Raw genomic sequence first — 22,728 nt, forward strand, 5'->3', positions numbered from 1 at the left:
TTAGGGGGGTGGCTTCCGGGCTTAAGCCCCCCCCCCGAAATCTTGCTTAGTATAGTAAAGTAAATGAAATATCTTGCAGAATTTTCACATTTCCAGGCAAAGCCCCCCCGAAATTTAGCAAAACCCCTCCCGAAACAAAATCGTAAATACGCTACTGACACAAAATAAATATGAAGTGATTTACACTGGAAGTATCGCTACGGATCGCAATATATTTATATGTCTTGTAAGAAGACTATGGTTTCTTTAGTGTGTAAAGTGAAAGTTGTAAATATGATATTGGATCATTTTCGTCTATGATTTGATTTAAAAAAAAAAAAAACGGGAACTATTACAAGACAAAATGAAATGAAATCTTTGAGTCTAACGTCCCATGAATATGACCTTTGGGCTAAGGGAGACGATGATTAAAGCAAGTGAACGATGATGGAATAATTGGTGGAATGCGAATGTGGGAGGAAACATGAGTACCACGAGTAAACTTACAGACACGATGTTGTCCACCACGAACTTACTTGAGCGGGGATCGAACCAGGGATCTATTACAAGACAGTATATGATACTCGATTGATGCAACTCATCCTAGTTTGAGCAAACACTGACATGAAAGTAGTTCTTGACGAGATTAGTATACATTATATTGTGTAGAACTTTGATTCCGAAGTTATTGGTCATCAGAGTTGGATTTGAACTTTGTTGAAGGATATCATATATCGCTTACTATCAATAAATGCATTTAATCTTGATCAAACTTGGGTTGTCCAAATACAATAGCAGAAATCAACATACGAGAGAATACCATTCACTTAACTTGTTTTCTCTTAAAGTGCTTTGATAACCCTGTGAAAAAGTTAAGGTTGGCCCCTTTTTCGAAATAAATCGTTGCTAACTTCACTTATGAGTAATACAACGCTAAAATACGACTCTTCATAAGGCCCAACATATTTAGTTCCCATTTTCTTGAAAAAATGTCCTCAATCTAAAATCGATTGATATTAATTGTTTAGCCCAAGCTTTCAACCGCCATTGTGTAGGCTATTATAGGTTATCCTATTTTCAAATTATTAAATTAAAACGGCTCTGTTTTTAAATTGCGGTTATATTATCACACAGCTAAGGGGACGCGGTGGCTCATTGATAGAGCGTTCACCTCCGGTGCTTGGGGTCCTGGTTCGATCCCAGCTGGCGCCGTGTGGACTTTGTGGTGGACAAACACCGTGCTCGTGGGTTTTCTCTGGATTCTCCCGTTTCCTCCCACTTTCTTCATTCCACCATTTCACTCATCAATCATCATCACCGTCTCCTTTAGCCTAACCGGCATACACGTGGGACGTAAAACTTAAAGATTTCATTTCATTTTTAATTTTACAGCTGCAAATTGTTGTCATGCTAGTGACATCTGTTGGCACCAGACAAACAGCAAGCGAAGGTTGTGACACCTATTAGATAAACTGTTTATTTTAGAAATTAGTATTACGGACAAACTGGCATATTTTGCTATTACAAACGTTTGGAATGAATCTTGCATAAAATGAGGCTGTTAAGATATGGATTCGTTATGTTACGGAATAATGGCACGTGCCTTTTATTTTGATTATACGTTGTTAGGAGACAGTCTGTGCAAATGAAGTAGTTAAGTTAAACTGTATGTGTAACAAGATGGTTTGGTAATTCGAATTTTATTATATTATTTTATGGATTTGGAAGGGATATCTCAAATTAAGTAATAAGCACGTATGAATTAGTTTATGTATTATTAACATGGTAAATGATATTACGAGATACGGAAGCAATCAACAATAAATATATATATATATATATATCTGGAACTAAATGTGTGATTATGTCTGGCTTTAAACAGCTTAATTAGGTCTAATTAAGAGTATGGTACGTACTCTTAGATAAATATATTTTAATCCCGCTTGACCCCTAGCCGTAGGAGGTAAATACACGGTTCTGATTGGTTGTAGTTATCTATTTCTCGTAACGTAGCATACATGTAGCACAAATCAAACACCAGTTTCTGTCGGTCCTCGTAGCCGAGCGTGCTAGCGGGCGGGTTAGTAAGGAAACTAGCTTTTGGTGTGTGTTCAAATCCTCCTCGAGGAAGGTCTTTTTTAATTTTCGTAACAATTTTATTAATAACATTAGATGAAAATAATACTCATTTAACCTTCTACATAATATATATTCGTAATGCATAAATTGTGCTTTTTCCACCATTTACCAAGAGATTTCCGATAGCTCTAATACACAATGACGTTATAAACCAAGAGGAGAGTAAGAAGAACGGGCTGTAGGGGGTAGTGGGGAATTAGACAGACCATCCGGTAGTGACCTAATGTCACGTGGTAAACTTTGCAGACACAACTTAATTGATAAAAAAAAAAGATTTATTTATGTTATGAAACATAGCTGAGCGAGCATCAGCGAGCAAATGAGGGTTAGAAGCATTTAGGGCTCGTTTTATTCCATCTTTGTCCCCATGATAATACCACGTGACATTACGTCACACTCGGGTAGTGCAACTTCAATGTAAATCTAACCTCACTCGCTTCCTTGTGACCAACTTAAAAGCAATTGGCTAGGGTGGCGCGTGGAAAAAAATATTTGCCTCTTGGAGATGAGGATCAACTCAATTATGGATTATAGTAATGGATATTAAAGGCACAGATGGAGTACAGATGGAGAGTACTCAGACCCGGATATACACATACTCACTCAAAAATATACTATTTATTTATTTTTCTATGTTCTGACAATAATAAATAAGATAAAGAATCGTGTCAAAGAATTCTGTGTTAATTTGCTATACATAGACTTCGTGGAAAAATTAGTTCAGTCCTTCTACAAGCAGGCCACTTCAATTTCGTTTTAAATATTGAAATCCTCGAAACACTGTATAAATCGACAAAAGCAAAAGTCATTATCGAAAGAATTTGAAGAGCTCTTTATGTCGTGTATGTTGAGATAGTATGCGACATTGAGGTCAACTCATCGCCTCTTAAAAAATAAATAAAAAATAAGAAAAAAGCAGGAAAAACTTTGATCCGTGGCCGATCATCCACCCGAAAGTCAATTCAACCTTTGACGTCATAAAAGATGCAAGGAACGACATGCTTTAACGCTCAAACCCATCCATTCAATTTGCAAGAAAAGAAATAAAACCTGCTACTTCTAGTGTTACTACGTAGAATCTATAGCCGACACATACAAGTAAATAGCAGTTCTAGGAAGAAGAGAAGGAAAAAAACCGGAAAAAAAATCCAAGCAAACTCCGTTCATAACATGAATTTTATGGCGATCGAACGTTCTTAGAACTAAGGCTTTCAAATTGGTCCTTTTTGCAAGTTTTTTCTTCTTCTTTGAAACTTGATGGAGTATACATTACAGCTTTCCAGAGAAAGAAGAAAAGCCTTACACAATACACTGAAATTATTGCACTACTGTATTATTGTGTATATTTCAAGGATAACGAATTGAAAATCATTGAGTACTGTGACAGGCAAAATGGGAAATGTTTGTTTCTTATCTGTGACAAGAAGTAAGAACCGTAACTTTGATTCACTTAAAAAATCACCGATTGCAGTTCCAGACATAAATTTATGGAGTAGGTCGAAAAGCATTGTGACCAGTGACATCATGAGTCACCGAGACACTTGGGTCATGCTTCTCAGGTAATACGGTCTGACCCAGGCACCCAGACGGCCCCATGACCTGGAAATCTAATATTGGTTCAGAGTGGGTTTTGAGGCCATTCGAGTTACCGGGTCAAACTAGGCTTCTCAGGCAGATTTATGACCCGAAACTCTGCCACCGAGTCTAGTGAGGTACAGGTCAGACAGGGTCACGAGTGGTGGGTCAGCGAATTTAGTTGATTATGGGTCTATCTGGGTCACCGCGTTTGTAAGATCGCAGTTCCGACTTCGTGATCTCTTCCATCATTGGTTGTGACAGATGTACTGTTTTATTACCTTAAACAAATAATTAAGGTAACTGAATATCAAGCATCCCCAGACGAGGGGCTCATGGCGCAAAATGGGTAATTGACATTTCAGGAGGGACAAAAAAATTAAACATTTGAATAACTCAGCACAGAGGATTTTCTATAATACAAAGATTTCAGTATGTTTCGTCTCGAAAAGCCGTTGTGAAACTAATATCACGTGTCGGAAACTAATTATTTCATTGGAACAGCTCGGTTTCGCTTCATATCTCGTCGCGAAAATCGTATTCCGTCTCATTTCGTAAGCAATTCTATTAGCAATTAACAGTGTATAAATAGTGCATAATTTCAAGAATATCAACAGTTCTAATCAAGGCAATATCATGAGTGGCGAGGTTGGTTAAAGTGGGTATGGACCAGAATTATAGGGCTGTTTAACCCCTTGCGTTCAAGTGACATCCATATGGTAGTCATAAAATACTCCATTGCGAAATACCAGTAACATTCATGGGAATGTCATAAAATACTCCGTTGTGAAATACCTGTGGCATCCATGGGGATGTCATAAAACACTCCGTTGTGAGATACCAGCGACATCCATGGGGATGTCATAAAATATTCCGTAGCGAAATACCAGTGACATCCATGGGGATGTCATAAAATACTCCGTTCCGAAATACCTGTGGCATCCATGGGAATGTCATAAATACTCCATTTCGAAATACCAGTGACATCCATGGGATGTCATAAAATACTCCGTTTCGAAATACCAGTGACATCCATGGGATGTCATAAAATACTCCGTTTCGAAATACCCGTGACATCCATGAGGATGTCATAAAATACTCCGTTGCGAAATACCAGTGACATCCATGAGGTTGTCATAAAATACTCCGTTGCGAAATACCAGTGACATCCATGGGGATGTCATGAAAACGTATCCTTTATTAAGGGTCATATTAATCCCGGAGATGGTGAATGTTTTTAGTGGATGCAAGGCACGAGTTAGCTCTACTACTTCTCATTAGGTGACAGCACTTTACTGACAGAAAAGAAAAAAAAGTTGTACCTCTGTAGATGACACACCTAACGGAGCCATGTGTTTGTTTCGACGATAAAAAATTGGCACCTTGATGTCGTATTTCGAGATCGGAAGAAAGAAAACAAAAAGAACTTTGTCTTTGATCTCCGATCAGTGTTGCCAACTTTAAGCAGTACAAAATCCCTTCAGAACATCAAAATTTCCTTTTTTCAGTCCAAATGTTCCACAATGCAAATATTTTTTTAAATCAATAATGTAAATGCTATTCTCGCGCTTGTACAATAACTATGCCCTATATAACTGTCTAAACAGTCTTTTATCAGTAAATAAAAATCTGTATTACAGCACCACATAGGAAAATCATACCTTTAACGCAATAAGTTAACATTATATATATATATATATATATATATATATATATATATATATATATATATATATATATATATATATATATATATATATATATATATACAGTGGCGGATCCAGAATATGGTCAAGGGAGGGGCTAAACCATAGTTTGCCGCTTTATCCAGTATAAAGCAGAATTGAAGCCCATTTTATCCAGTATACCTGAGCGTCAAGGAGGGGCTATAGCCCCTATAGCCCTCCCTTAGAGTTGAGTTGAGTTGATTTTAGTTTAGCGTCCCTTTCAGCAGCGAGGCTATATGAGACGTGGACCTACTGATTAACGTGGAATCCGAACCACATGAGCTCCCGCCGGGAATCGAACCCGGGTCTCCCACGCCAAAGGCGCGTACGCTAACCGCTTAGCCACGGAGAGCCCTCCCTTAGATCCGCCCCTGTATATATATACAGTGGTGGACAAAAAATCTAAAAACACTTCATACAGGACACGTAAGTTTGGCCCTCCACTGTACAACACGTGTTGGGTTCCGATCGCTTTTTGTTTTCAATGTGTCATGTGGACCTTCCTCTTCTGTCAGCAGTAACCAGTTCACCTGTGAGTGTCGTGGTGTGAAAGTGGTGCGGTAAAATGGGCGACCTGACAGATTTCCAAAGAGGCATGGTCATTGGTGCCCTTCTGGTTGGAGCTTCAGTGGCAACAGTGGCGAACATTGTGGGGGTATCGAAAGGCATTGTCTCCAATATCATCAGTGGCTCAAATATTGTTCCCTCATGGTGATGGCATCTACCAAGATGATTTGGGACCCTGTCACGCTGCAAAAACGGTGAAATCATGGTTTGAGCAGCATGACCAGAAGCTATCACACCTCCTCTAGGTCCCACAATCACCAGATCTGAACATCATTGAGCCATTGTGGTCTGAGTTAGAAAGGCGTGTTCGGTCTCATTACCCTCCACCAGCATCCCTTAAGAAATTGGAGCATGTTTTGGAGGAACGATGGTACAAAATTCCACACACCACGATTCAGGAGCTGTATACGTCCATTCCACGTCGGATCCAAGCTGTTTTGGACACAAAATAAGGCCCCACACCATACTAGGTACGATTTTCACACTTTTGCAAACGTTTTAGATTTTTTTCCAACTCCTGTATATTAAGGAAATCGGTGATCCTCTTCATATTATTACTAACTGAAATGACTATCTTTTGCACTGGAATACAAATTCATAGAAATCAGTTGAGCTGAGTTTTTTTTTTTTTTTTAAATTTTCCAAAGATATGTACACAGGATAATTTCACATTTACACACACTAGAACCCCGTTTAACCGAATTTGATGAGACTGAAGATGCTTCGGATAAATCAGAAGAAAGTATTCTTTCCATATATAGCATTGTATATTTGTATATAAACCTCAACTGGTAGGTGTCTCTTGACCTTTATAGCACAGGACAGCACATGTGCTAAGAACAGACGGGAATGGGGGCAGTGTGACAGTACAGCCAACGACTCCTAACATATGAATCTACAGTATGCATTGTTGATGTTTTTAAATAAAAGTCCCACCCGAGTAGGTTTTCTGTTCTTTTTTCTCTTTTATTAGTAATTCGTTTAACCTGGAAATTACGGATCTGGCTAAACAGGACTGTACAGAGTGATAGGAAAGTCCCGTTACCTCATATGTACTACATAGATGTTAATGAATTGAGTAGTATAAAAATCCGCCACATCCATTTCGCTTAGTTTCGAATAATCTTGCAAAACGTGCAGTGAAACTACATATATACGTGTACAAACTCCCATATTTAAACTAGTTTTTCAGTATGAAATATTAAGCTTTTAAAACAAAATTCTGTTTCCATGGAATTCCTTTAGATCAAGCGATATATAGCTCAATTTCGGTGAAAAATGAATTCGGCGGATTTTGATACTACGCGCCTCATTTTTTGCTTGTTATTGTTGCAGATATTGATTAACATCAAAATCATGGCTGATGAGTCTACTTACACTATGAAAGATCGTAATGAGCACGTTGGCTCATGAACTATCTCATACAAGAAAATCACTAAGAGATATTCACCACGATTTCACTCTAAAGTTTCAGATACCTTCCTCTGCAAAAGCAACCAATTTACGGTGGGACAAAAAGCTCTTTGCAACTGGTTGCACTAAAGATGAGCCCCGCTGAGGACGACAACCTACACTACTAGAAATGTGTGTGATGGCCTGCAGCGTCTGTCAAACATTCGTAAAGAAAGTCCATATAGTAAGCGGTCACAGGGATTCGGCGTTCCATACTCGGCATTACAAAAACATATGAAGAAGGATTTGCAGTTAAAGGCATTTAAACCTTTGTTGTAAACAAATTGAGTGATAGTAACATGCAAAAACGTCATCAGGCTTGTGGGCAAATGCTCGATGTCTTTACATCTCTTCCTTCAAGGGGAATGTTTTTCACGGACGAGTATGCAATATACCACAGTGCAAAAGCATGAAACTATTTCTGGAGTAAGGAAAACTAACATTTTTATGAAGGACTTGAACACAACCAACCACATGTCATGATCTGGGCTGCAATATCTGCAACCTACTTGGCAGGTCCACATTTCTTTTGCGTTGCTATGAATCTCACCATATTACGTGATTGGTTTATCCCATATCTGTAAGATCGGAGACCGCTCAGTCGTGTATGGGTTCAGCAGGATGGAGCACCAGCCCATTATACTATTGTCATTAGAGAATATCGCAATGAGGTATTTCCTGATAAATGGATTGGACGTGGTTCTGGCTACCTTTGCCTCCGCCTTTGGAGTGGCCACCCGAAGTACTGATCTGCCATCTTGCGACAATGCATTATGAGGGTACATAAAACAAAAAGGTAGCTGTCACACGTTACGAGACAGTTGATGAACTTAAGAATGCTGTTTGACGTGCATTTACAACCATCAATCCAGTAATGTTGAGGAGAGTTTCATATCGTACAGGGAGGAGAATCATACTCTGTTATGAAAACAATGGTGTACACACAGAGACTCTGGAATAAATAGTAAAGAATAGTCACACTACCTCAGAGTTGTCCTCTTCCATGATCCCACATTAATACAATGAGACTATCTATGAATATGTGGACACGCAATAGGAGGTAACGGTGTATTATTAATCATATTTTGTGAGTTAACAAATTTTTAAGACTGGTCAATGATAATTCTCAATACGAACAGTTAAAATACAGAAATACAGCAGAAAAGAGTATATCGGTATTTAGGTTAAGAAACAGACTGTGTGCAGCATGTTATTCTGTTTATATTTCTTTTTTAAAAACCAAATTGAGAAAACTATCAACATTTATTTAATATAGTTTGGGAAATCCGATTTAAAGATTAATCACAATTTCCGGTAAATAGCAACAGCATGTAATTAACAACGTAGGAAGCACATGACGCTTTCCCCGTACAGAAAAGTGGGCGGTATTCATTATTGAAGAAAGGAATGTTACTGTTTTTTGTTCCCTTTTCATGAAGTTTGGTTTCAAACTATGAGTTTGTAGTGCAAATTAATTCGTATGCTCAGGAATTCCAATTTATCCCGCTGTGTTTCATCTTAATGAGAATGGTTCAAACAAGGGTCATGAAAGGTCATATAGAGAGATACAAATTTAAGCTGAAACTGGTCAAAGAAGGTTGTGTAGGCGTCGTATCGTTTGTAATTGTCGTATTTTAGAAGCCAAGTTCTGTTGTTTATACTAATTTCATTGCATGGCAGCTAGAATTAATTTCAGTTGTACAAAGATAATACACTAAATGCAATATAATTTAATAATAAATTAACTGTATCTAGACTGTACTAAATGAACCAGATATACATCACCACGGAAGCAATACCTGGACTTATCCAGTGCAAATTCTACCAGCGTCTGATTTTCGACTAAGCAAACAAAACAAACTGCCTACAGCCACAGAACTCAGAGGGGCAAGAAAAATAGAGAAATAAATATTTGGAACAATTATTTTTTCCCTAAATTATTATTGTAACGTTTTACTTTTTGTTTTGTTTGGCACATGTCATTATTACTCTAAACAATAATCCTAAATTTTATGTCAAAACAACTTCATAATTGACACTTAACACTGATCAGAAAGCATTCCGTGATGCAGGGGCGAACTCACGAGGGATGCACCAGGTCCGGACTAGTGTGACCACCCAGCAAAAATATTTCGCACTAACCTATGTAGAAAAAAAGTACTAGATCTGCGGAAAAAGTACTAAAATTTTACCTGATCCCGTTTCACCTTATTTATGACATTTTATGATATTAATATCTTACTAAAAGGTTTCCGGAGCCCCTCCTCTCCTGTGGGTGGAGGAGTGATCCTTCACATTCTTGAAAGAACTCCCAACTTTTAATTTTTTTTTTACAATCAAAATTCGATACAAACCATGGAAACCACTTACACCCTCCCAATTTTGACTTTACACCCCCCTAAACTAAAAATCCTGGCTGAATCCCTGCTTAATTGTCGTACTAGAACTTACTGTGAAACCACTAAAGTACTCAAGTATGCCAAATATATTGGATGTCGGGAGAAAACAAGAAATATCATAAAATCGAGGTTTAATTCCTTATTAGCCTATTGTTTAAACAGATAACCAAATATGTAATATTGTTTACTGTGGTCATGTATTAATTGGAGGGGGCGAGCGAACGGCACCTATGTCCCACATCTGCTCTTGTAAATACCACTGTTGAAACGAAAACATGCAGAAAAAAATTACCAGGAACAGTGAAATTCTCGTACGTTGTCAATTTTTTTTATGAGATTCCTTTTTCTCTTCCAAAGGTATTTATGAGAAAATAAGAAGAGGAGAAAAGTACCGGTACTAGATTTGTTGGTGAACATACTAAAACACTAGAATATTATAAAACATACTAGATCTAGTACGAAAGTACTAGCGGTGGTCACACTGCTCGGGGCCCCTCAAAAAGCTTCTAACTCAACATACATTTGTACACAGTAAAAAATGGTTGTGTTAATTCAACTCAATTTTAACACAAGTCAGTGGTTACAACGTGACTACCAGTATGCAGTGTTAATTCAACACAGGCCCCGTGGTGTTGGCGTTTAACACAGAGGGTGTGTTACGTATTTAACACACAACCGGTGTTGTGCCGTGCCGTAAGCGTTAATGAATCACAAAATTACTCCCTCAAAATATGTTAAATCGCCTATATGCGTAACGTGTTTACATTATGCTGACAAGTGAGTGTAAAAAAAAAAAAAAAAAAAAAAACCTTTAAACAAGTAACAAAAATTAATCCAGCAGCGGGAGCAGGGCACGAACCACCAATTTTTCGATTACTAGCCGCGTGCTCTTCCGACTTGGCCACAGATGCAATGAAAAAACGTCGCTTGTAGAGGTATAATTGTTGAGGTCTTTTGAATTTGGCTAATCAGAGTGGTGCGTATACTCGACGATAACCGTTCGGGATAAGATAAAATCTGCTCGCCATGTAATTTTATAGCAAACTGACGACTGTCTATTTACTTTATTTTATAGTTCTTCCATACTCACTTTCAAATGATCGGAGACAGTTGCCATCTAATAAAGTTGATGCATTTGTTGCTTCTAGTACACAATCGCTTAGAAAAATAAGCAATAAATGTGGGAGATGAAATTTTGCGTATAGCTGGATTTGTTTAAGAATTTCTTTCTACTGTGTTTGTCTGTAGCTTCAATTCATAAGCCTTTATAATTAGATGTCCAACATATTTGGTAATCACGCAGAAAACAACACAGAAGATTCTACACTTGTGTTAATTTAACACACAGGTCGCGTTAACACATAGGCATGTCGTTGAAATAACACAACGATTTTTTACAGTGTTCACTTTCTCAGCATAATTGTTTAACAGAGAAATGATTGATGTAGCATGAAAATATGATATTATACTTCATCTGTAGGTCTACTATTTTTCTTATAAAAAGAATCTAGTTCTATCATTTTCTCTGAAAATATTCTATAGGTGGAAGTATTTTACAATTACTTATCGTCTTTTTGGGTTCCAGAATAATACCCGTTCAATACTACACAGACGTAGTCCGCCTTATGCAGAATCGTTTTGACGTATGATTAGTGTCATATTAAAGGGCTGACTACTGCAGGAAACATATGTTAGTCGAACTCTTTAGTATGTCACTAATCACACGTCAAAACAACTCTGCATAAGGTCCAGTGGCTTGTAGTATTGGACCCCCTTGCAAAGCTTGGACCTCTCCCAACTAAAATTTCTACGTGAGCACCTGGCATGGTGTCATTTATTAAACTGCTGATCCCAAAGATAGTTTTATGTTCTAAAAAAGTAAATGTGTTTACTGTAAAACTGTGACTGGGCATTTTTCAGTCGTTCTTACTACTGACTAGTGCTACCGCATGATTTAATCGTTAGTACAGCTCTTAATATGACGTTAACCTCACGTAAGAACGACTCTGAATAAGGCCTCCTATGGCTAAAGCAAAACTGTATTCAAATTTATTCTGATTTAAGAATACTGAATTCAATGGATATATTTTAAAAAGTATCCGTCCAAGCAGTCGTGAGTGAAATTACCTCAAAGTTGGATTCTTGGAGTACTGCTTATATACCCATGATAAAAGTGCCCAGGCTTGGATACATATTAATTGCAGTTTTTACTCTAATTTAAGGTGCTAAATCTAATGGATCTATTTTAAATTTTTTCCGTCCAAGGAATCGTCAGGAAAGTAATCTTGAAGTTGGATTCTTGAATGCTAAAAGTGCCCACGCTTGGATAATTTTTAATTGCACTTTTGGTTTAATTTAAGGGTACTGACTGGAATGGATCTATTTTAAAATTTATCCGTTTAAGAAGTCGTCAGAAAAATGAACTCAAAGTTGGATTCTTGGAGTACTCTTTACGTGCATGGTAAAAATGCCCACACTTGGATTACATTTTTCATTGCATTTTAATTCTAATTTGTAAGGGTACTGTTTTTAATGTATCTATTTTAGAACTTATCCGCCCAAGGAACCATCAGAAAAATTACTTCAAAGTTTGATTTTTGGAGTACTGTTTATGCCTATGGTAAAACTGCCCACTCTTGGAAACATTCTTATTATAATTTTAGGGTACTGAATCTAATAGATCTATTTTAAAATTTATCGGTGCAAGGAGTTGTACAAAAAATTACATCAAAACAGGAGCCTTTGAAATGCCGCTTTGTTAATGGTGAAAGTCAGAGATGGAATGGGTCAGTGGGTCCTTGGGATAGTGTGTAAAGTTTATCAAGTTTTCTGGGTAGGTAAGTGGGTCGTGGGTCACATAATGTGACCCACGGTGACCCACCACCCACTGCGACCCACCGCCCACCATGACCCAATGCGACTCACCACCCACCGTGACCCACTGCAACCCACCACCCACCATGACCCACTGCCACCCACCATGACCCATTGCCACCCACCGACTCAGTCTGACCTACCGACTCACTGTGGTCACTGCATTGTAGACAGTATCTTCTAAAGACTGGTAAATTTGTCTGCCTTTTACTTTCAAGAGCTTCATTTCCCTTCCTTTTCCATTTGTTTCTGCCTACTTACCTGAGGTGAGTAAACTATATCTAAGTAAAAAAAGAACTTCGGGCACTTTTGGATATTGATATTTGTAATTGTAATAATAGCAATAGGACTTATACTACTATTTGGTTTTCGAGGCCTATGAGTTCTTAGAGGAGCTAACTACTGGAAAAATACATTTTTGAATCACTGTAATATATAAATTATTACATAAAAAAATTGAATATAACTATGTGTGCCTGATCATCACGGCCAAATTGCAAAGTCAAATGAAATTACTTTTGGTATATAGTTACGCCTTAATCCAAATTGCGATATTATATTTCTTCCATTATAATATATATCCTAAGGAGGTAGTGAGGATCCGAATTTTTGCGAAAAAAAATTGAGTATTACGCAAGCCGTTAGACTTACGGCTCAAATTCAGTGTATTAACGCTTTATTGAAAATAAACAGAATGTGTCCTAGCATTTTTTAAAATTCTCCTTTATATATTCTCCTTTCTGTATATGGAAAATTGGTAATCAGTTGGTTTGTAAAAATGATCAAAAACGATCGATATTAGTTAAGGAAAAATACAGAGCAACGCTTCATATATCCATTGCTTTCTACTATAATAATTGCTGAAGCTTATTTATGTTTATTATATGGAGCCTTACAGCACAGGGCAATCAAATCATAAAGTTGTGAGCAAAATTAACATACAATTTGTACTATAAGCTTAATTATACGGAAATTTTAAGTTAGGATTGTATGCATAATTAATATGGAAAATTTTACACTTTTTTCCCTTTACGTTGGCCTACTTATCTTGATTTAGGACTTTCAAATGTAATCCCTTTTTCCGCTGAAATTATCGATAATTCAACAAGGAAATAATTATACTATGACAATTTAATTGCAATTCATAGTAATTTGGCCCATGACAAACAGCAGGTGATAATTGAAGGGGAAGAAGGGGGAAATTACCAGGCATCTCTGAACACTTCCCCGGAACCTTATTCCCTTTTGCCTTCTAGAGGGAAGGGAACTTCACAAAAAATAAATTTATAAACAAATAAATCATCAGTTTATCAGGCTTTAATTGATAATTTATGCACAAGATTCCATATCGAAGGTGTGGTAAATGAAGTTTCTGTTCCCCATGAGTCGACATTGCCAACTGACATGGTTGATATGGAAAAGATGTTGTGTGGTGATAGAGAGGTGATACTTCTTGCTGAGTATTTCAAAACTGGCCGAGAAAAATCGTTATCAGACATAAGTCTAATAAGCAGATTGTCGATGAGGAGATGCAGAAACTTCTACGTCGGGTAGAAGTATTTTCAACGGGGATTTTCCCTTATGAATTTACAGATGACTGATATTAGAAATAGACTAAGTGCTCAAACATTGTCTAACTTGTTGTTCGTCAATGTTAATGGCCCACCGCTAAACAAACTCAAAGTAGACGAGCTAGCTATTTCATGCCTGAAGGATGAACATCATTCCGCTGCGAGTCCTAAAGACCAACAGGAAATAAACCCGATTTTAGATTTGTTTTAAGGTGGCAAATTATGAATTATGGAAAATGTATACTTGTATTACTAATGGCTTATTTGTGTTATTCAACTTTGTACCTAATTTTTAGTAAGTTCTTCTTTCCTTTTTATAAACTAAAAGGTAAACTACTTTGAATAAATATTCATAATAACTGCAATTATGCATATTTGTAACTTAAATTTAACGTGGTGTTTTAGTGATTACACAAATTACAATTATGAACATACTTTGTGGAGATGCTCTCACAAAGGGTACCCGAGCACCTTTATGCGCTATGAAAAACTGACTTTTCAAGCCTTTTGGAGAAAAATACTGTGAACTGAGAAATTATAACCTTTTCCATATTGTACAGGGGTATTTTTCTGTGAATAGAAGTTTCTTTTGGAATGCGTTGAGAAATTAACACTTGCAAGAATATTCTCTTAGTATAAGTATATTTTAGGCACACACTAATTTTCCTCCCACCTCGAAGTGCTTCAATTTCCTCACTGACAAACACTTTACCATTTTATATCGTAAAGGTCAGATCCACCGTTATTGTAACAAAGTGGTGCTTGAGCGATTGACTGTAAAGTTCAAACTCCGATTAGTGACAATTTCACAGCCTTGTTTTATTACAAGTGTAAACTCTTTAGTCAGTAGAGAAGAGGCCGTGGATCATATGTCAGAGTTGATGGCGATGGATTTTGGTGAGCCAGAGTAGGTCACAGTGGATGATAGTGGCTCATGGTGGGTGGTGGGTCATGGTGGGTCACAGTGGGTGGTGGGTCAGAGTGGATCACGGTGGGTCGTGGGTCAGAGTGGGTCGTGAGTCACGATGGGTGGTGAGTCAGTGGGTGGTAGGTCAAGTTTTCATTGACCCACGCCAACTTTGGTGAAATTGCCTAGGTTGGATACATTTTTTTCTGAGAATGCTAGATCCAGTGGAACTACTTTTTGACAAATATATCCGTTCATTGAGTTACGACAAAAAAGACCTAGCTTGATGCCATTTTCCCCGTGATGCCATGAACGGATATGGTTTCAGATACTTGTAGCTCCAATAAATTCAGTGTCCTCAAATTAGTATAAAAAAGCTTTGTGAGAAATTTATCCAGGCGTACGCACTTTTTACAAGTAGCATTGTCACCAAAGGAAGTTTTATTGAATAAACGTGTTTGCATACCATTTTTTTAAACTTTTAGTATGAAAAGGTTTTCAATGATGTTTAGATTGTATCAGAATAACAAATATCAAAAGGTTTAAATCGTAGGAAATCTCTCGACTCAATCGTTGAAACTTTCTGTTTGAATGGAGACCTACTTTCTCTCACATATACTCAAGTTTAAAGTGGAAATGTAAGCTTTGTTATTGATTAAACTGGGAACTGCGTAGGTTGTAATGTCAGAGTTCTTAACAGTTATTGAATTTTGATACGTTTAGATATGATCAAAGGTTTTTACTACTCTTTACGTTCATGTGGGAAGTTTAGTTTGAAACCTTTGTATATAAGTTCTTATTTGCAAGTTCCTGAACAAACACTGCAGTGTACAGTTATGTTTTTTTAAAAAAAGCCTAGCCACTCACTTCTCTTTTCAAATTCGAGAGAAGACGAGAAATTTCTTCAGTCTCGTGAAAAAAAAAATGAAATGAAATCTTTGAGTTTGACGGCTCACGGTTGGCTAAAGGAGACTGTGATTATGAGAAATGAAGGAAATGATAGAATGCAGAAAGTGGGAGGAAACAGAGAACCCCCTAAAAAACTCACGCACACAGTGTTTGCCCATCACAAAGCCGTCTTGGTGCAAGCTGGGATCAAGCCAGGGACTCCACACACCAGAGGTGAACGCTCTACCACTGAGCCACCGCGGCCTTTCGAGTCTCGTGGACTATACTAGCTTAACCAAGTCTTACACGTTAGATCTCAATCACTGAGTTAGTGTTGCATGATACATAGTAAAAGAAACTGTAAGTGATTGTATATACAAACACAGATAAGAGCATTTATCACGTATAAAGATACCAAAGTCAGTTCATAATATATTCTAATATTAAATATTTTTTAAATGTTATTATATCACACTTTTTGTGCTCCTCTCAAGATACGGAAAGGTTGTGGTAACTTCTATCACAGATGAAATTAAAAAAAAATCGGGGCATAAATTTAGTGCTGCAATTTACAAAATTATAAATATACCTATTTCGAGACGAGACGTGACGAGAGAACTATTTTATGTCCCGTCTCGTCTCGTCTCGGGGTAATACTACTCTTTAAAAGGATGTATAATCGTACCGATACTTAAGGATAGTTCAAATTGAAATAGGGTTTATAAATAGCCAAAGATTGATCCGTTTATGGATAAGTACAGGACATTTTAAGGAAAGTAAGGTAGGCATGATTTTTTTGAACAGGAATATACACTTGTTTTTTAAACTTTATAAACTTTATTCACCCATACTGTCGGGTCTACAGTGGGTCAGTGAATGTCCTGACAGTAATGAGGCGAAACCAGTCAGGGAAGAATGGGAGCTGAGACCCTTTGAAGAGAATGGACATTTTTTTTTTCACTGTCATTGATGCTTTTGTATGTGTGTCCCTGTCAAAATGAAATGAAATGATATCTTCCAGTCATACAATTCTATCCTTTAGGCTAATGGAGACGGGTAATTAAGGCAAATGAAATATGACAGAAGAATTGATGGAATGAGAAAGTGGAAGAAAATGGAAAGTATCCTGAGAATACCCACGGACACGATGATGTTCACCACGAACTTATATTCCCGGAGATCGAACCAAGGACCCCACGTACCGAAGGTAAACGCTCTACCACTGAGCCACAGTGTTCATCAACGTATTCCTGTTGAGTCCGGTAGAAACTCAACAGTGTGAGAAAGAGTTAAGTTCCTCTTTAAAAAAAAAAAAAAAAGTGTGGTAGAGCGCTCCTCACTTATGCGAGAGTTCACTGGTTCGATCCCATACCATATGGGTTTGTTGTGGACAATGTATTCCGCAGGTTTTTATTAGAATTCTCCCGTTTCCTCCCACATTCTCAATCTATTAATTATTTCGTGACCATTCACTTACCGTAGTCATCGTCTCCCTTAGTCTAAAAGATCTCACACGTGGGACGTTAAACAAAAAGATTTCATCTCATTTCATTTCGACAGGGACACGCGTACAGAAGCATCAATGAGAACTAATAATATCTATTCTCTTCAGAGAGTCTCAACTCAATCACCTCCCCTGACGAGTTTCTCATCATTCTGTCTCCTTTGGTGTACGAAGTATAATAATCGTAGAACGTAAAAGTAGTCATTTCATTTTATTAACTACCGTTCTTACATGAAAAACTTTGAAAACTGAAGTAATTATTTGTAACTAATACTTTTATCATTCCTACCTATTTGAACCAACGTTTCTAATAAAAAATTCCTTTGAGTCATATGCAACATATGAAATAGTCCTTAAATTCCCTCATGGCTAAGCGGTTAGCGTACGAGCATTTGACGTGGGAGACCTGGGGTTGATTCCCGGAGGGAGCTCATGTGGTTTGGAATCCATGTTAAGCTGTAGGTCTACGTCTCACATAGCCTCGCTGCTGAAAGGGATACTAAACTCAAAATGATCATCTTCACAAAATTCAATTCTGAAAAAGAAGCGTATAGTAAATAAAATTTACCTACATCTAGAAACGATGTTTAGGAAAGGATTCTTGTGTTTGGTTCGTACAAGAGATGATGTAGCAACCAATATATTACACTCAGCTTTACCCACCAGATTTATCTCAGGAACTACTGAGTTATTTTAGAGCAAATGGTTGAACAATATATACATTGTGCCCTCCGGATTCGAATCTACATCATATAATCGGTAAACGAACTCCTTACTAGCTACACCATCTCTGCTCCAATCATAAGATGAAACATAGCCAAGCAAACAATCAGTAAATTAAATAAACTTGAGAACATATCTCATTACATTCAGGATTGCCAGAGTTATCTTGTGATTTGAAATCATGTGAAAAGCAAGATAAAAACGATAAAATTAGCTCTATTCTTACAGAGTGCTTCCAATTCTGGTTGTAACTTCCATTTGGAGTTTTTTCAAGTACGTTGTTTAAAAAAGAGCGAACAAATGGTGGCCACTTACCGACAACGTTGAGAGTGACGAAGTGGCTCATTTTAGGTTCCGTGCTGACCTGGCACTCGTACTTCCCAGCGTCTCTGGCTTGTACGTATTTGATCTGTAACGTCCACGTGTCTGCAGACTCGGAATGAAACGCTTGGAACCTCTCGTCCGCGATGAATGTGTAACGGTCAACAGTCAGAATGTGTGCGTCCCTCCTTCTGATCCATGATACCTGCAATAACAGACAAATAAACAAATAACAGATAAGAAAAAGAAACAAATAACACACAAAAGCTTTTCTCTTTAGAAACACACACACACACACACACACACACACACACACACACACACACACACTAAAGCGATTCACAGTGTTTAGAAAAAGTAGCAGTATCACGTGTATACCACGTCAAGGAGTTTGGTTTGAAAAACTTTATATTTTGAAACCGAAAGTGGTTGAATGGATAAGGAATATATTTTTGTGACGCTTAACTGATTGTAGAAAACCGCCTCTCGCTTTCTATTATCTTTTTGCTTTATAGCGATCAACGTCAAGACTGGAAGTGTTTAATTTCGGCCACTTTCGATTGAAAACAAGGGTTGAGATACGAAATAGAACCTATTCTTAGAACCCTAAATCGATTCCAAAAAAAGTTCTCGCTATCTCATCTTTTTGCTCTATGTTGATTAATATAGAAACCGGAAAGACATAATATGTTTCTATCACTTCCGGTTTTGTTAGAGAGTTAAAAATGGAATTCGCTATCTCACTAATCTTTTTGCTCAACATTGACCAACATTGAAACCGGAAGGGCATAGTATTTCTATCACTTCCGGTTTTAGTAGAGAGTCAAGAATGAATGAGAAACGTATTCTTGGAACGCTAATTGATTACGGGAAATATCTTCTCGCTATGCATTATCATCTTTCTCTATAGTGATCAGCGTTTCAACCGGAAATAGTTTATCACTTCCGGTGGATGGATAATTTTCATCAAAACGAACTTCTTTCCTAAGTTTTGGACCTCCACATACTGGCCAAAGTAAGTTCAAGTAGCTGAGCTCCCTCGTAGATAATCGGTTAGCGTATGTACACTCATGTCCAAAATTATTGTCGCATATCTATAACTGTCTTCTTGTAAGATACAATTTGATAATGAATTTGCAGGGTACTTTTAACACTGATACTATGTGCATAATCTGGAAATCTATATTTGATGTAAATTTCATAGGAAAAGAATTATAAATACAAAAATTATAATGAGTAAAATAAAATGTTGCTAAATGGACAAACAAATTTTATTTTCGTTTTATTGTTCTTATTTACTGCTCTTTTGATATGAAATTTTCCACATACATGTCTTTGGCGATTATATACATTATAGGGAATACCGGACGAATTCGTTATCAAATTATATTCCTAGAATAACATATTTATAGACACGAGACAATAATTTTGGACATGAGTGTACCTTTGATGTGGAAGACCCGGTTTCGACTCCTGGCGGATCTCATCTGGTTCGGATCTCACGTTAAGTATTAGGTCCCTGTCTCATATAGTCTCGCTGCTGAAAGGAACGCTGAACTAAAAAAAAAAATCAAATCAAATTAATAGTTCAGGTAGTTCTTGCGATTTTTATCTCCTGGACAGATATTTGAGGTACATATGAGATTTGATACATCTAACTCCTTAAAAGCTAATTTACCATCTTGATACTGTTTATTTTCGCTGTGAAGGAAGCAAATGTTCTCTGGGAATTCTAACGATTGTAGCTCAAGGATTGATACCTTTAACAGACTAAACATTAGTTCTAGAATATTAATATTGTAACCTGCTGTGGATTCAAATGAGACACATTTTTGAATTGCCGCATTTGGTTTACTTGCACATGAAAAATCACAGTTTTTGTACTGATGACACAATAGACATTCTACAATCATATGAAATCAATTAATGACGGAAAGAACGCCCTGATTAGCAGTCCCTCTGACTTTTGAACCCACATTCCCCATCAGCTGTTCGAAGTAGTTTGCAATGAATTGACCTATTATTTTTAGGGCTCGTTTCTCCAAACATGATGTATTTTCGGTTTATATGGCGGCTGGAATATTTTTGCTTTTAAATGAGCCCAGAATTTCTCAATAGAACGGATTTGTGCCACATTTAGTGCGTTGCGCTATTTGCGCAAAACCTTCACTTCCTTCCGGTTCAGCAGCTGCTGCGTGCCTATTGCATAGTAAGAAGAAAGTAAATCAGACCAAGAGATGTAATCACTATTCGGATAGTTTTCTTTAATAGATGGGACAAGTTTCTTTAGAATGCATTCATTTTGATATATATATATATATATATATATATATATATATATATATATATATATATATATATATATATATATATTATTTGATTAATTGTACTCATTGATTGCTTATGAAAATGTAGTCGAGAATGACCTTTTCTACTTATTGCTATCGAGATGAGCAGTTTCTGTGGAAATTTAGTTTTGAATTTGAATTTCACGGATTCAGGAACAGGAATGAGACCAGATTCAAAGTACGACATGTCTTCACTATAATCATACAAATTCATATCAATACATGTTTCATCATCCATTATTACGTCCCTATCATTATTAGAAGCACGAAACTCCTCCCTAGTAATTTTGTTCAGAATGACTTTTTGTTTCTTTTTTGTTTCACACCTGCACATGGAGCAATGGAGCAACTTTTTGTTGTTTTTTTTTTTTGTTTTTTTTTTTTTGTTTTCTCTTTGATCTCCAGTTCCAGTAGCACTTCCTCACAATATCACGACTTACTTTTAATGCACGTACAGCACTTGAAATGGTACCTTCGTCACTATCGTCTATCAGTGACAAAATGTTCTCTTTGATTTGTTTTCGTCATAATCATTTTTTCTTTCCTTCCTTCCATTTTTTTTTGATCTCATCTTTGATCCATTGAAAACCCATCTTTGATCCATTTTAAGTTCTATACACAGTTGCACGACTCAATCCTTCTTTTTGAAAGTGCTTCACAACTTCAGCATCAAAGACTCCCGCATTCTTCAGCACGAAATCTCAAACATGAGTCCGATTGACTTCCGCTTTCGACGGTTGCGTATTTCCCGCTGACTTGTCTCCTCAGCTGATACTGCCTGTAATCGCATAACAGAGGGGATAATGTATAAAACAGTGCAAACAGCAGTCTGCTCGGATGTGTGTGTCATGAATAATACGTGTTCAAAATAGTGTCTCATTTGAATCCACAGCAGGTTATAGCACAAAAATATTAAAAAAAAAAAAAAAAAAAAAAAGAGACATTAGTCAATTGACAGATCTGGTTGAACTGAGAAAATTATTTAAGCAAGTGTTCTTTTTGAGAAAATTGAGAAAAAGACTATTATCTCACAAACTAAGAAATTGATGCTACATGATAACTACGCCATCTAGTGAGAAAAAACTGATACTGAAGGATTCACTAATCAAGCTTTAGTGCTAGGAAAACAACAGTCTATGGTTAATGACATACAGCCGAAAATTATAATTAATTAATAAATTTTAATTCCAATTCTACTATAATATTGTCCAAAGATGAAGATATATATATATTAGATGATCGATCTCGTCCAAGGTTAATTATCATGCTTAAATTTGAGAAAATCACGATAGGCCTAAATGAATTTGTGTAGCACTAAATATTTTACCGTTCGTAGCCAATAAAATTCATCACTTTTATTCTGCCGGAATAGATACGGCAAATCGATAAGTGACGTTATGAAATTCTGCCACTGCAGCGCTGTGGTAGACATCTCGCACATGCGCACTATGTATACCTACAACTCTTAGCAAGCTACAGATGCCATTATGGAAACATTCCATCGTGTTTACGTTTCGTTTGTGATTTGTTCAAAATATCTCCGTCGATTGAGAATCCTGCTGACTGTAAAACGCGCTGTGATTCTCGTTGTCTTAATGCTAATAGCGTGATAAGTGCCTGAAATTTATCACCAGGTTAGTTAAGTGTACGGAGAAAACATTATGAGCGATGGAATTGTACGGAAATAGGTTAGAGCTTTTAACGATAACAGCACGAATGTTCATGATGAGAAACGAAATAGGCGACGTTTTATC

General features: G+C 37.0%; 1 protein-coding gene across 1 annotated transcript in view; it reads right to left on the minus strand.

Moving 5' to 3' along the window:
- LOC145666407 (neurotrimin-like) overlaps positions 1-22,728 on the minus strand; it is a 161,145-nt gene that overhangs the window by 98,410 nt on the left and 40,007 nt on the right. Inside the window, exon 2 of the mRNA XM_081733619.1 lies at positions 18,621-18,831. Within this exon, the coding sequence (XP_081589745.1) occupies positions 18,621-18,831 (211 nt within the window). The remainder of the gene's footprint in view (positions 1-18,620; positions 18,832-22,728) is intronic.

The sequence above is a fragment of the Thermobia domestica genome, chromosome 12, assembly GCF_964235325.1.
Source record: "Thermobia domestica chromosome 12, izTheDome1.hap1.1, whole genome shotgun sequence".
Lineage (NCBI taxonomy): Eukaryota > Metazoa > Arthropoda > Insecta > Zygentoma > Lepismatidae > Thermobia > Thermobia domestica.